Genomic DNA, 16,044 nt, shown 5'->3' with positions numbered 1-16,044 from the left:
TAGGACAGACGACCTTTAGTAGTTTATTGTAATCTATATACACTATCCCCTGTTTTAGGAAACCATACTATATTTGCAAGAGAGTATCACTATTCAATAGAAAGTAGATTTTTGATTCTTTGAATTATACCTTCAGAGAAAATGTTTTCAGGGTTTAACTGTATCGTAAAAGGTATGTTGAATTGTAATGTTCACAGTAACACTTCTCAAAATATTTCAAAGAATTCTCATTGTATAATTAATAAGTATTCTACTAAATTTAAGAAAGATTCTATGATCAGATTAGTATGAGAAAGGATAAGTTAAACAATTTGTTTTTCTTTTGCCAGACTTCTAATTTGTAGTATGAGATTTATATGCAATGTTTACTAAATTATTTAAATATGAAGCATAATTTAAGTATTGGTCCATAATAATGGACTTTTTAAGCCTATGTTTAACTTAATTGTAAGAGTCAAATCCAGCTTTTCCAATTTTGACTTAAGTCAATTATATACATATTCTCTCCTAAAACATTTCTTTAGGTACCATGAAAGCAGTCAGATGAGTTCTTTGGTCGAGATGTTTGTCAGTAAAGCCAGTGCTTTACAGCGCCAGGGAAGAGCCGGGCGGGTCAGAGATGGCTTCTGCTTCCGAATGTACACAAGAGAAAGGTATGGCATAGCATTGGAAATGTAAAACATATAAGCTAGTACTCTGTGACATTTCTGATAATATGTATTTTTTATTACTTTATTTTTCAGATTTGAAGGCTTTATGGATTATTCTGTTCCTGAAATCTTACGTGTACCTTTGGAGGAATTATGCCTCCATATTATGGTAATCTCAAGGGAACTTGGATTTTGTTCTTCACCCCTTTCTAGAAAAGAAAAAAATGAACACCTAAACTTACCTTACCTTATATTGCTTTAGATTTTCAACTTTTTAAATCTTCCTTAATATATGCCCTTATCCATCTAAGTAAATCCACTGTGTTTTGATTTTGCCAGACACTTAAACTTTATAGATGAAAATACAGCTTCATAACCCAGACTAATAGTTCTCAACTGGGGGCACTGTTGCCTACCAGAGGACATTGGGCAATGTCAGGAGATATTTTTGGTTGTCATAGTTGGACAGGGAGGGTAAATGGTATCTAGTAGGTAAAGATCTGGGATGCTGCTAAACATCTGACAGTATACAGGGCAACTCCCTGAAACAAAGAATCATTCAGGCCAAAATATCGGTGGTACTGAGACTGGGAAACCCTGACCTAGATGAAGGTCTTCTTAGACTGAAAGATCTGTAGTATCCTTCAGTTCTTAAATTTTTGACTCTGTCAAAATCAGGAATGAAGAAACTAAAAATGTAGACTGGAAAACCTAATACTTATTCCTTCCCCACCCAAACACACACATGTACTCATACAGTCTTCCCCGCCACTCCTCTGACCCCCATTATAAGAAAAATAACAGGATAGCCCTACTTACCCTCTTTGCTCAAAATTTTACTGAAGTCAGATTAGTTCCAATACCATCTCATTGGGTAGTGTTAATTCTTTGATTTCATACCAATTTTATTATTTTTAATCTGCAGAAATGTAATCTTGGTTCTCCTGAAGATTTCCTCTCCAAAGCCTTAGATCCTCCTCAGCTCCAAGTGATCAGCAATGCAATGAATTTGCTCCGAAGAATTGGAGCCTGTGAACTAAATGAGCCTAAACTGACTCCGTTGGGCCAACACCTTGCAGCTTTACCTGTGAATGTCAAGATTGGCAAGATGCTTATTTTTGGTGCCATATTTGGCTGCCTTGACCCAGTGGTAAATCAAACAATGCTGCTGCTTCTTTACTTTAAATATCCTTTGACTAGGAAATTACAAGTTTGGAAACTATTTTTAATTAAAATTTTTTTTAACTAAATAGAATGTCTATGCTAACATTAAAACCCAGAGGGCCTGAATGCTTGATAAGAATTTTTTTTTTTTTTTTTTTTTTTGAGACAGGATCTGGCACTGTTGCCCAGGCTGGAGTGCAGTGACACAATCTAGGCTCACTGTAACCTCCACCTCCTGGGTTCAAGGGATTGATGCCTCAGCCTCCCAAGTAGCTGGTATTACAGGTGCGTGCCACCACACCTGGCTAATTTTTACATTTTTAATAGAGATGGAGTTTCTCCATGTTGGCCAGGTTGGATAAGAATTTTTAAATATAATATTTAACTTTTTATATTTATATACTTGAAAATCTGTTCATCCATTTACTTAAGTGTACTGTAGTTACTATTTTATGAATGATTTTGGCTTGTCTAAACTTTTGTTTTCGACCCACTTGAAATATTTAATGGAATATATAGTGGATGATTTTTAGGAAGCTTTGAATACTACCGACTTTGAAAAGTAAAATCAAAAACTTTTTTCTTCCCTTTTTTGGGTTCTCTGAGCCAATAATTAGCAAGTTCTCTTTTCTCAAATTATCTCAGAATTAACAAATTCTATGCATCTGTCTGAGTCTCTGGGCACATATGCTTGCTGTGCCATTCCAACTTTGCAACTTTATCAAGCGATGGCCTTTTCTGGGATTACCAATAAAGGCTATTTAAAAACAGAATGGAAGCCTGGGCAACTTAGTGAGACCTTGATTCTGCAAAATTTAAGATAAAAAAATTAGCCAGCCATGGTGGTGCACCCCTCTAGACCCAGCTATTCAGGAGGCTGAGGTAGGAGGATTGCTAGAGCCTAGGAGTAGGAGGGGGCAGTGAGCTAATGATTGCCACTGCACCCCAGCCTAAGCAACAGAACAAGATCCTGTCTCTAAAAAATCCAAAAATAAAAACAGAATGAAGAAAATATGACTTACTACTCTAGTCTCTCTTTAGTATTCAAAATAGATATTTATCAGAATTAAATACCCATGGTAGTTTATCTGAAAACCTACAACAACAAATGGATTGTTATGTAGTCCAGATTATTTTTAAAGATCATTGCAGACTAAGAGTGGAAATTCAGCAGTCTTGGAGTCAAGATAACTGAGTTATGATTCCAAGATTGCCTCTAACTGTATGACAGACTATAAATTATTTATACAAATGTTCAGTTTTTTTTATCTGATTCTGGTGATAATTACCTCCTTACCTCACAGAAAGGGCATAAAAGTAAAGGGATATATTTTTGAAATTCCTTAAAATGAAACAAATAATAACTATTTAAAATGAAAATACAGTTAGCTAAAGTAAAACATGATAAAAGTATTGAAAAGGGCAACTTAAAGTATTATTGTTTTATGATTGGCTTTCTTTTATAAGTTAACTTTCATTGGATAGCTCTTTAATGATAAATTGTTTTGTCATTTATGGATAGGCAACACTAGCTGCAGTTATGACAGAGAAGTCTCCTTTTACCACACCAATTGGTCGAAAAGATGAAGCAGATCTTGCAAAATCAGCTTTGGCTGTGGCGGATTCAGACCACCTGACGATCTACAATGCATATCTAGGGTAAAAACATAATCTGGCTGTTATCAATAAGCCAATTACCTGAGGTTATTTACTTTACAAAACATTACCTTTGACTCATTAAAACTGTACTTCTCTGGTTTAAATTTATTTTTAGTTATTTCATCTGTCAAGGTATAATTATATTAGAGATTCATGTGCTTTATAATCCTTTCTAAAACGTAAGAATAATATATTTGGTATCATATGTATATTAACTCATTTGAAGTAACTTAATAATTTACTGTTAAACAGAAAATATCTGTTAATACTGTTAACAGATCTGTTAATGTTAATATTCTTATATACAGTTGGTGGTTGCTACAACAAGCAAGATCCCACCTCTTTTTAAATTATAATTTAATTAAATCTTACTTTGGTTACTGACTCAGAAAAAGAGTTTGGAAAGAGAACATGGTGAACTTTATTCATTAATTGACATTTTATTTATCTAGATGGAAGAAAGCAAGACAAGAAGGAGGCTATTGTTCTGAAATCACATATTGCCGGAGGAACTTTCTTAATAGAACATCACTGTTAACCCTAGAGGTAATTCTTAACATAGGTCTCTCACTCAGAGTCATGGATAACTATAATAAGTTTATTTTGGAAAAAAGAATGCCTAGGAAAATACTTGACACATAGTAAGGGTTTAATAAACATTTATTGAATTAGTATGTTTGTGATTGTACTTGCTTGTTTCTTCCAGCAAGTCACTTGTATGTATTATACAGTGATTTAAAATAATATTTAATAATCATAATATGTTCAAGAAATGATTAAAAAGAGTGGCTAATGCCTATAATCCCAGTGCTTTGAGAGGCGAAGCAGGAAGATGCTTCAGGCCAAGTGTTTGAGACCAGCCTGGGCAACATAGTGAGACCCCATCTCTACCAAAAATAAAAACATTAAGTGAGCATGATAGCACATGCCTGTAGTCCCAACTTCTCAGAAGGCCAGGGTGGGAGGATTGCTTGAGCCCAGTAGTTCAAGTTCCAGAGACAAATGAAGAAGGTACTTTGCAGTCTAGGATCAAAATTTCTCTGTAAATTATTTCTCAGTGTTGACCATCCTTATTGAGTAAAAATCTCCAGAGAAAAAGGAGAGCTACTGTGGAAGTAGATGTTGTGAATAAAAATGTGTTCAGACACGTTTTTCTTGAGCTCAAATTTTAGACATTCATATGTTTTGAGACATCTAAAGTCTTAGGGTGGGGTGAATAGCTGATTTTAATTCTTGACTTTCCAGTATCTTTTTTTTTCCTTCCCTAAGGTAATTTGGGCTATAGTTAACTGAATAATCATTAGTATCCTGTCAATTTTTATAGGAAACAGTAATATAAATTACAATGTTATTTGGAAATTTCTCTAATCACCTTTGATTATTTCTGTTTTTAACATAAACCAATCTAGGATGTAAAGCAGGAGTTAATAAAGTTGGTTAAGGCAGCAGGATTTTCATCTTCCACAACTTCTACCAGCTGGGAAGGAAACAGAGCCTCACAGACCCTCTCTTTCCAAGAAATTGCCCTTCTTAAAGCTGTACTGGTGGCTGGACTGTATGACAATGTGGGGAAAATAATCTATACAAAGTCAGTGGATGTTACAGAAAAACTGGCCTGCATTGTGGAGACAGCCCAAGGCAAAGCACAAGTACATCCATCCTCAGTAAATCGAGATTTGCAAACTCATGGATGGCTCTTATACCAGGAGAAGGTAAAGTACTCATGCTTAAATTCCAGTATTCAGAGCATTATTCTAGAAGTCATTCATAACAAGTTAGGATGCCCTAACAGGTATTTTATTTGCTTCTCAAATTGAAGCTATTCGTTTTTGTTAATATTTGAAATCAAGATGCACATAGCTTCTCAAACAAAAGAGTGCTATTTTCGCTTCCAAAAAAAAAAATAGTAAGGTTTCTATTCTGCCTATCATCTCTTTTACTTGGAGTAAAGACAGTAATAGCAAATCGATGTTGCTTAATAATGTATCAGTCCCTGAGTATTTCATTAAAAGGTGCTGTCTCAGAAGGGAATAAAAGACAAGTTGTATGTGCTGTTCCCATTTAAAGGGATGTTGGATGGTGTATTAGAACTGTGGATGATTTGCAACAGTTTTGGTCACAGTATCACCTAAGATTATTTAATAGCAAATATTTATAGATTACAATGAAAACAAACAGTCAACCTTTTGAGTTGGAGCTGCATGACCACTGCATTTTCTTTTTTTTTTTTTTTAATTGTACTTTAGGTTCTGGGGTACATGTGCAGATCATGCAGGATTGTTGCATAGCTGCACCCATGGCAATGTAGTTTGCTGCCTCCATCACCTACATCTGGCATTTCTCCCCATGTTATCCCTCCCCCCAAGCTGTCCTTCCCTTGGCACCCTCCCAACAGACCCCAGTGCATGATGCTCCCCTCCCTGTGTTCTCATTGTTCAACACCTGCCTATGAGTGAGAACATTCGGTGTTTGATTTTCTGTTCTTGTGTCAGTTTGCTGAGAATTATGGTTTCTAGATTCATCCATGTCCCTACAAAGGACACAAACTCATCATTTTTATGGCTGCATAGTATTCCATGGTGTATATGTGCCACATTTTCCTTGTCCAGTCTATTGTCAGTGGGCATTTGGTTTGGTTCCAGGTCTTTGCTATTGTAAACAGTGCCGCTATGAACATAAGTGTGCATGTGTCTTTATAATAGAATGATTTATAATCCTTTGGGATTATACCCAGTAATGGGATTGCTGGGTCAAATGGAATTTCTATTTCTAGGTCCTTGAGGAAGCACCACACTGTCTTCCACATTGGTTGAACTAATTTACGCTCCCACCAACAGTATAAAAGTGTTCCTGTTTCTCCACATCCTCTCTGACCACTCCATTTTCTTATTTTTTAACATATTGTGGAGGTTAAGTTGGCATTTTCTCTTCATATTTTGGATTTTTGTTACCTATCTTACAGTCACACATTTTTAAGGCAGTATGAGAAGAAAAGGGAACATAAGAAATTGAAACGTATTTCTTCTCCCTTTACAAAGAGTGCCTCCATTTTGTTTCTTGACCTTTAAAGTAACAAAGATCCGTTATTTCAATCACTGGTTTGAATAACTCTCAACATTTATCAAACTTAAATGCAAAACATGAGAAATTACTGATTGGCACCCATAGCTGAACATTGGTCTAGAAACCAGAAACTGAAAATTAATCATAATTTTAACATTAATTATTCAAGATCATTAGCATTATAAAATTGCTTGTACCTAGTTTCCTTTATGTTCAAAGTATATAACTCAGCCTTAGAAATAATATTTAAAATGCCTTTTCATAGCATAAATACACAGGTGGTAACAGTAATTATTATAAAATTGATAAATTATGCACATGAGAAAATGAAAACATGGCTTTGCAAAAACTCTTGGCTTAAAATGTAGCGTTAAACAAATTGTAGAAAGATGCTTACTTGAAAAAGATAAATGACTTCCATTTCTGTATTTTGAAGTTATTCCTCCCTTTTTCCCATCTAGATAAGGTATGCCAGAGTGTATTTGAGAGAAACTACCCTAATAACCCCTTTTCCAGTTTTACTTTTTGGTGGTGATATAGAAGTTCAACACCGAGAACGTCTTCTTTCTATTGATGGCTGGATCTATTTTCAGGTACATAGTACAACTGATTTTATTATTAAAATTTTTCAACTTCCAGTACTGTTGAGGTACACTTTTTAAAATTTTATTGGAGTTCGCATAATTTCTTCCTAAAATATGAGTTAAAGTAGAAGAATTCCTTATTTTATCTTGCCTCTGTGGTTTTAAATCTATAAATTTGAAAATCAAATTATATTGCTATTAGAAATTCTATTTATTACTAACAACAATTCTAGCTTTCTGTGTGTTGGGTACTTCAATAGTTAACTTTATATGGATTTTCCCTAATTAATATCCTAACAACCTTGTTAGATAATTTCTATAGTTTTTTTAATATAAATAAAGACTCAAACACAGTGAGAAATTAAATAATTTTCCCAAGATTTACATGGATTGTTATTGACAGCAAGATTCAAATATAGGACTATTTGATACCCAAATTTATTCTCATTCCACTATATTGTGGAATAAAAAGGAATAAAAGACCAAACAGATTCATAGTTTATAATTCATACTGTTGAATTCTTCTCTGGAAAAATTAGACCAACCATGCTTATTTCTGGCAATAAGTTTTATCTGTTTCTATGTACTCTCATCAAGATTGACTAGCTTAAACAAAGCAAACTTATTACATTCTGTTAGGTTATTCTATGATAGCTGTTTGTCTAGGAACAGAGAGGTGAATTTTAAATGCAGCTAACAATTATATGCGTTTGTACAAAGAAGCTGGGGAGGTGGAAATGTTTTATAACTGGATTGTGATGGTTGCACAACTCTATAAATTTACTAAAAGCTATTGAAATTAGTGAAAATGAGTGAGTTTTTATGGTAAGTTATATCTCAATAAAGCTGTTTAAAAAAATTTCCCTCCCCAAAACTGTAGTCTTAACTTCCACAGAGTTGATATAAAAAGAGAAGAAAACAATTATTGGAGTAATAGTTGCCTTATTTTGGGAAGAATTATCAGACTTAATAAGGAAACTGAGAGGTTTGCATGCTTAGCTCCAGAAATAATTTGTCTGTATTTTTCCCATTGTGTTTTCCATTAAAAGCAAGATGTGCTAAGGCAGATTGTAAGGTATATATGCTTACCTTGATTTACTTAAACATATGCACACTCTGCTGGATTGATTTTGTCTATTTTTTCATCTCCTCTTAATAGGCCCCTGTAAAGATAGCTGTCATTTTCAAGCAGCTGAGAGTTCTTATTGATTCTGTTTTAAGAAAAAAGCTGGAAAATCCAAAGATGTCCCTTGAAAGTAAGTGTTTGCTTTACTGTAAGTGAAAGACAGTATACACATACATATATAGGTACATATATATACACATGCATATACTCATACATACATAGGTACACATACCTATGTATTAATGCGTGGAAAAACTTTCTAAGAGGCCGGGCGTGGTGGCTCATGCCTATAATACTAGTACTTTGGGAGGCCAATGCAGGCAGATCACCTGAGGTCAGGAGTTCAAGACCAGCCTGGCCAACATGGTGAAACCCTGTCTCTACTAGATGTATTTAAAAAATCAGCTGGGCCGGGTGCGGTGGCTCAAGCCTGTAATCCCAGCACTTTGGGAGGCCGAGGCGGGTGGATCACAAGGTCAAGAGATCGAGACCATCCTGGTCAACATGGTGAAACCCCGTCTCTACTAAAAAAATACAAAAAATCAGCTGGGCATGGTGGCGTGTGCCTGTAATCCCAGCTACTCAGGAGGCTGAGGCAGGAGAATTGCCTGAACCCAGGAGGCGGAGGTTGCGGTGAGCCGAGATCGCGCCATTGCACTCCAGCCTGGGTAACAAGAGCGAAATTCCGTCTCAAAAAAATAAATAAATAAAAATAAAAAATAAAATAAAAAATCAGCTGGGCATGGTGGCAGGCACCTGTAATCCCAGCTGCTCAGGTGGCTAGGGCAGGAGAATTGCTTGAACCTGGGAGGCAGAGGTTACAGTAAGCCGAGATTATGCCATTGCACTCCAGCCTGGGACACAAAAGTGAAACTCTGTCTCAAAAAAAAAGACCTTCTAAGAGAAAATCTGAAATATTCTACAAATCATTATTTTTTTTTTTTTTGGTAACATTGGAATATACTAAAGCACACTGAAATCTTTTTTTGTTTTTGGTTTTGGTTTTTTTTTTGAGACAGAGTTTCACTCTTGTTGCCCAGGCTGGAGTGCAATAGTGCATTCTCGGCTCACCACAACCTCTGCCTCCTGGGTTCAAGAGATTCTCCTGCCTCAGCCTTTCAGGTAGCTGGGATTACAGGCATGTGCCACCACGCCCGGCTAATTTTTTGCATTTTTCGTAGAGATGGGATTCCACCATATTGGCCAGGATGGTCTCGATCTCTTGACCTCATGATCCACCGGCCTCAGCCTCCCAAAGTGCTGGGATTACAGGCGTGAGCCACTGCACCCAGCCGGCATACTGAAATCTTAAAGATTCTATCTATTTTATGCTGAATTCCATCAACCTCAATTAGTGATTATTCACAACCTAATTACCCTCCTAAGGTTTAGTTTACTCCTGTCTCTTTTAAACTTCATTTCTAAACTTCTAGCCATTTCATAGAAAAAAAGGTTAATAAAACTGAGCATAGTAAACTTTGTTACTTATTGGCATTTTAGTAAACTGGTGACATAGCTATTATGAAAAAAAACTAATAAGCCAAGCATGGTGGCCTATTCCTGTAGTCCCAGCTACCTGGAAGGCTGAGGTGGGAAGGTTGCTTGCCCCGGGAGTTAAAGTCCAGCCTGGACAACATATCTCTATCTCTAAGAAATATATGTATATATACACACACCCATATATATATTTGTGTATGTGTGTGTATGATTTAGGGACTTTCTGTCAGGTTTATTTCAGCATGGTTTTTCCACCATGTGTTTGTTTCAAATGCAGAGCTGTTTCTCTGTATAAAATAAACACATTCTCCTTCAACAGAAATCTGAAATGAGCCGGGCATGGTGACTCTGCCTGTAAGCCCACCACTTTGGGAGGCTGAGGCAGGAGGATCACTTGAGGCCAGGAGTTCAAGACCAGCCTGGGTAACGTAGGGAGACGCCATCTCTACAAACAACTTAAAAAAAAATTAGCCAGGCCTGGTGGCATGCGCCTGCTGTCTCAGCTACTTGGGAGGCTAGGGCGAGTATCTACACTCCATTCTGGGTGACAGAGCAAGACTTCATATCAAAAAATAAGAGATAAATCTGAAATGAACCCCTGAGTTTGCAGTTTGCCCAGTGCAGTGTTTCTCAAACTTGCCAAATCACCAAAATCATCCTGGCAGTTGCAAAGAATACACGGTCTAAAGACCTACCCTAGATACACTGATCTCTATGGGAGAGGCCTGTGGCTGTATTATTTTTAAATTCTTTTATTCTTTAACACTTCCCCTCTAAGACTATCCGCTTTTTAAATGCAGTTAATTATTTTTAATAAACTGGGTTGTTTTTCTGGTAGAATGTCCCACATTTGGGGTTTCGTTAGTTGCATACTCGTGATCTAACATGTACTCTATTTCCTGTATTTCCTATAAACTGGTAGTTGTATTTGGAGGTATGATTAGAATCAAGTTTTGAGGAAACCAATACTTTCTAATTGGTGCTATATTCTTCCCATTGCATCACATCAGGGAACACTTAAATTTGGTTGTCCTTTTAATGTTAAGAATTGATCGGTGACTTCAGTATGATTGTACTGAACAAAGTATCCCCAGTTTATTCTCAACAGTCAGGCAAGTTGGGGGAGCTATTGATCTAGTTCTGCTACCATAAAGTCTCACACTCTGTGTTTATTTGTATAACTAAATGTGAATGCATAAGCATTAAAATGTATTAATTTTCCTGTATTGCTGGAAACAGGTAAGTCTTAACATATTAAGACATGTGGGCTCTTTTCTCAGGGAGCTTTGTGCATTACAACTTTGTCATTAGAAATAATTACATTTCATAAAGTATATATTGAACCTCAACTTTTAAGCAAAATGAACTTTTGGAATGATATCAGTGTTTCCCTTTACCATAAAAGAAAGAGAGCAGAACTTACCATTGGGCATAATGTTTACCTTTGACTTGGGAGGAAGCATGAAATATGTTAGTGCCCTCTCTTGGATTTACAATGAAAAGTTGTGATAGAATGCCAAACATTTGAAAAAGAAGTAACTGAACTTACTCTTATACTTTATTTACTCTGTTTTCCTCAATTTAAAAAATCATAGTTCTTGGAGCCAGGTACAGTGGCTTGCGCCTGTAATCCCAGCTATTCAGAGGGCTGAGATGGGAAGATGGCTTGAGCCCAGGAGTTCAGAGCTGCAGTGAGCTGTGATCACACCACTGCACTCCAGCCTAGGCGAGAGTGAAATCCCATCTCTCTCTCTCTCTTTTTTTTTTTTCTGAGATGGAATCTCACACTGTCACCCCACTGGAGTGACAGTGGTGTGATCTCAGCTCACTGCAACCTCCACCTCCCAAGTTCATTCGATTCTCCTGCCTCAGCCTCCTGAGCAGCTGGGATTGCAGGTGCACACCACCACACCCAGCTAATTTTTTGTATTTTTAGTAGAGACAGGGTTTCACTATGTTGACCAGACTGGTCTCGAACTCCTGACCTCGTGATCCACCCACCTCATCCTTCCAAAGTGCTAGGATTGCAGGCATGAGCCACCGTGCCCGGCCTAGACCCCATCTCTTAAAAAATAAAAAATAAAAACGTTGTTTCTAGACCTGCCATTGTTCCAGTTTCACAGGTGACCTCTTTTTTCCCCTCCCTCGTTATTGTTTCTAATGCCACTGTAACCATTGCAACCATTGAAAGCCAGCACATTCTCTGAGTATCTAATGTAAATGTAGAATTTCAGTTTTGCAGCCCGGATAATTACAACTATCTAAAGAGTGGTTATGAGGCTCCTAGGAAGTCACAGTTTCAGAGTAATGATTAAGTAAAAGCAGTTGTTAACAAAACCCCTTTAGCAAATAATGCAGCCTCTGTTGCTCTCTTTGTCAAATAACTGGTATTCGATTTCTTTGTTGTATAGAGAGGTCTGTCACTTCCCCATTGACACCTCTCCAAGAGCACTTCCCTGTTAGAATTTTTTGTTTCCTTTGGACTAAACATGGAGAAACTGGTAACAGTTCTTTCTTCCTTGCTCATACTTTGGAAATTCTGCTATACTCTGAGGAACACTCAAGAGTCAGTAGAGCTTTCAGTATATTTCAGCCAAGTTAAAGCTGAGAAACTTATTTCCTTCAACGAATTTTTATAGAATAAAATTTATAATCCCTTATAAAGAAGTAACAGTTCACATCATATTACCTCTTTGGGCTTTAGCCTATACAAATGTTATCATTTTTCAAAATGTTAACTGTTGTCAAAGTAGGTATAACATAACCTACAGTAATAATTAAAATCTATGTGAGGCAAAAAACATTTTATAGACAATATTACTGGTGTTAATTCTGTATTCTAATGTAAAAAAAATCTTCTAGTGATGTATACCTCTTGTTTACATGTGTATACACTGGAAAATTAGACAATGTTGCATTTATTTGTGGCATTTTTTTTCTTCCACTCAGATGACAAGATTCTGCAGATCATTACGGAATTGATAAAAACAGAGAATAACTGAAATTGAAATTCATGGTCAACCACTTTAAAAATTAAGGTGAAGGTAGAGTCATGAAATTATCTGAAAATGGACCATCACATTATTTCATTACTTAAAAATGTTGGTACTAGCCATTAACTTAAAGGTGGTGGGAAAAAAGCACATACTTTAAACATGTGTAATTTTCTAGTTCCTTTTTAATGATGATTATTCTCAGTGTATTTGCCACTACATTTACAATAAATTCTTTGGTATCATCCATGTTTTGTGCATCGTTGTATGCCTTAAGGGCAAGGCCTGTGCCTGTGGTTATCTGTAGCTTAATGTTGTGATTCTCTGTGTAGCTGCCCCATCCTCTGTCAGTTCTTGATGTCTGCAGAATTTAAACCCTATAGACCCAGAAGGGAAAATAATCTCCAAAACCAATTAGAATTAAATTTCCATGAAAAGGAACAACTTCAGAAGTCAATTATGTAATATTTGATACTCAATTTCAGAACCTAAATAAGTGCACTATTAATGGATGCCACCTATTTCAGTAACTTTCAAAAAGCATCAACGTGTAGTTGTTCTGGAAGACAGGCAGAATTAACTAATACTCCGGTCAGCCTTGGGATGGATAGCTTGCACTGTCTTCCTCAAGCTACAGCTGTGATATCCCTGCCCCTGAACCCTTTTTGTATATACAATTGAACTGGTAAGGTCAGTAACTTTGAGATAGTAAAGTGTGCTTAGATATTTTTCATTGGTCCTATTTGTTTTGCTTACTATTTGTTTGCTTTTGAAATTCCATTTTTATTAGAGAGATTTCTCTGCATTTATCAACAGATTGTTGATAAACTTCAGATATAATCCCTTTTAGATTAAAAGGCAAAAATTGCATCTGAAGTTCAAAAGATTAGAATAGGAACCTAGTATAACTGCTTAGCCCTCATAACAAGTATATATTTTAATGTTTTTTGATGAACAAACAAAACTATAACTTTTATATGCAGATGGAAGTAAAAACAGTACTTAATAGCAGTCTCTAATTTTAGGTTTCTACTTGCAGTGTAGCAAGGGAATTGAGAGCAAGGAGTCAAACGTGACTGTGATTTGGGATCTCTAGAGCCATTTACAGAAATGGGTATGTCAGGAGAAAGAGCTAGATTGGGTGTTGAAGGCATTTCCTCTTGGGACAAATGGAGGCTAGTACCCCAAACTGTGTTGTCTATTAACTCATTTATAGACAACTTATGAGGTAGGTACTGCATTAACCTACTATTTGTATTTTACAAATGAGGAAACCGAGGCACAGAGAAGTGAAATAACATGTCTGAGATCGCACTGATTGTAAGTAACAGAGGCATTATGGCTCCAGAACTATTTAGGTTTCTGAAATGTAATCATTATTCCTTTGAAGTGTGAAACAGTGACTCATAACCCTATGACTCATAATCATTTTTCCTTTGAAATGTGAAATAGTGATTCCTAACCCTGTGACTCAGGTAGGGTCATAGGGTTAGAGTCTTCCACACAGAGATGATAGTTAAAGATGTGGGAGTTGAGATAATCACCAAAGGGTTGAGAAGATCATTGAAATTAAAATCTTGCAGAACTCTGTATTTCAAAGTCCCTTGCTTCTTTCATCTCCCCAGCCCCCACTCAGACCTAGGTCACCACTGTCTTTCACTACACCTAATCTCCTAACTAGGCTTTCTCCTCCTTTTTATACCTCTCTAATCCAAAAAGAATGATATTTTTAAAGGGTATCTGTGTCACTTGGCTTCCCATTGCTCTTAAAATTTAAAGTTCTAAACATGACCTCCAAAGCTCTCTAACTGATCTGGACCTTGCTGTCCTCCAGCCACCCTAGGCTTCTTTTCAGTTCCTAGAAGATGCCAAGTTGTGTTTCTAAGCATTTACACATAGCGTTCCCTGCCATAATACATTGCTTCTGGTTCTTTACTAGACTTTCCTGCTTTAAAGCCCTCTGCACAGGCCACCCTACCAAGTTGCATATCCCCTTTTACTCATTACACAGTGCTTTTCTCAGCTTGTACCATTTGCTTTCCTTCTCTCACTAGAACATATGCTGCACCATGACTGTTTCACTCACTGATGCATACCTAACACAATGCCTTGCATATATAGGCATTCAATAAATGCCGAATGAGGTATGAGAAGGGCAAGAGTAGGGCTATCTTAATGAATGCCAAGGAAGAAGATTTTTGAAAGCGTAAGTATTGTCAACAGGTGTTATGGAGTAGGGAAAGGTTACTAAGGTTTAATGAATACATCGACCTTTTGAGATCAGTTTGAATGGAGGGTGGCAAGGAAGGACTCTCTCAGAAGTCCCACAGCCACCTGCACATTAAGTCATACACCAGAAGGACTTGCAAGACTCAGAGGCTAAAGTTGATTTTATAGAGAAAGGATATACAATGAAGTCAGCAAGGGAAAAAGACACATCACATGGATACACAGGCTTCATATGTGCTATGTAGTTTCTGCCCAGGGAAACCTACTACAGACTAAGAGTACAGGGATTTTTATTAGGGGCAGGTCATACAAGCACAAAGACCAGGCAATAACAAACTTCCAGGCTCCCAGAAGGAAAGCAGGTATTTAAGTGTCCCTAGCAGGCAAAACAGTGTTCTCCAAAAAGCAGAGGACTTTTCACAAGTCAAGTTGCCAAGCTCCAGCCAAGGGTCAGCCCTACAAGCAGTCTCTTCTAAAGACCTCTGGCTTGCTATGTTAACTCTTTTCTGCATGGGCACAAATCATAATTTTAGGGAGTGAACAAAAAAAGTGGGGCAGCAAATAGAGTATTCTTTGTGGATGTGAAAAAGGAAAGCATAATAGGTTGAATATGAATATATTCATAAAAGGTTGAAGACCCTCACTGATTTGCAGGCAAAAATAGAAATAACCAGCAAAGAGGATAATATTAACATCAGAGAGGGCTCAACAAACGACTAAAAAAGAATAACATAGGGATCAACTTGGAAAGGCTTTTTGGTTTTCCCCAGCAACGCTTACATACTGGCTTCAGATAAGCTGATAAAGTTGATAGTGGATAGGATTTTTTTGTCTTTTGTGGGGTTTTTTGCATTCAGGCGACTATGGGATCTTAGAATGAAAAAGACTGTGTCATTTAAATGGGTGACTGAAAGTGCTTATTTAGAGGCAAATGGGTCCAGATCAGAGGACATGGACCAGGAAAATGGAGAGGTCAGAATCTAATCCCAAATTCATTGTGAATAAGTGAATGGTAGGGAGGCTGGTCAGAGAGAGAATTTGAGAATTTAAAATCTTGAGATGTAATTATTTCAATAATA

The 16,044-nt window shown here is 36.7% G+C and overlaps 1 protein-coding gene across 2 annotated transcripts in view; it reads left to right on the top strand.

The window, feature by feature from the left end:
• DHX29 (DExH-box helicase 29) overlaps positions 1 to 12,983 on the top strand; it is a 49,944-nt gene extending 36,961 nt beyond the window's left edge. Inside the window, exons 19-27 of one of the 2 annotated variants that reach the window (XM_017548665.2) lie at positions 525 to 653; positions 744 to 819; positions 1,576 to 1,800; positions 3,337 to 3,473; positions 3,926 to 4,019; positions 4,883 to 5,185; positions 6,998 to 7,129; positions 8,280 to 8,376; positions 12,693 to 12,983. In XM_017548665.2, coding sequence (XP_017404154.1) covers positions 525 to 653; positions 744 to 819; positions 1,576 to 1,800; positions 3,337 to 3,473; positions 3,926 to 4,019; positions 4,883 to 5,185; positions 6,998 to 7,129; positions 8,280 to 8,376; positions 12,693 to 12,745 — 1,246 coding nt within the window. In that variant the 3' untranslated portion in view covers positions 12,746 to 12,983. Of the gene's footprint in view, positions 1 to 524; positions 654 to 743; positions 820 to 1,575; positions 1,801 to 3,336; positions 3,474 to 3,925; positions 4,020 to 4,882; positions 5,186 to 6,997; positions 7,130 to 8,279; positions 8,377 to 12,692 lie in introns of those variants that run through there. The other variant, XR_001830965.2, reaches the window with a different exon arrangement.
• Positions 12,984 to 16,044: the final 3,061 nt, after the last annotated feature.

Source organism: Cebus imitator, unplaced genomic scaffold (genome assembly GCF_001604975.1).
Source record: "Cebus imitator isolate Cc_AM_T3 unplaced genomic scaffold, Cebus_imitator-1.0 Scaffold213, whole genome shotgun sequence".
In the NCBI taxonomy this organism is placed as follows: Eukaryota; Metazoa; Chordata; class Mammalia; order Primates; family Cebidae; genus Cebus; species Cebus imitator.
Note: the sequence above shows the minus strand (reverse complement) of the source record. Positions and strands in the feature narration are given on the sequence as shown.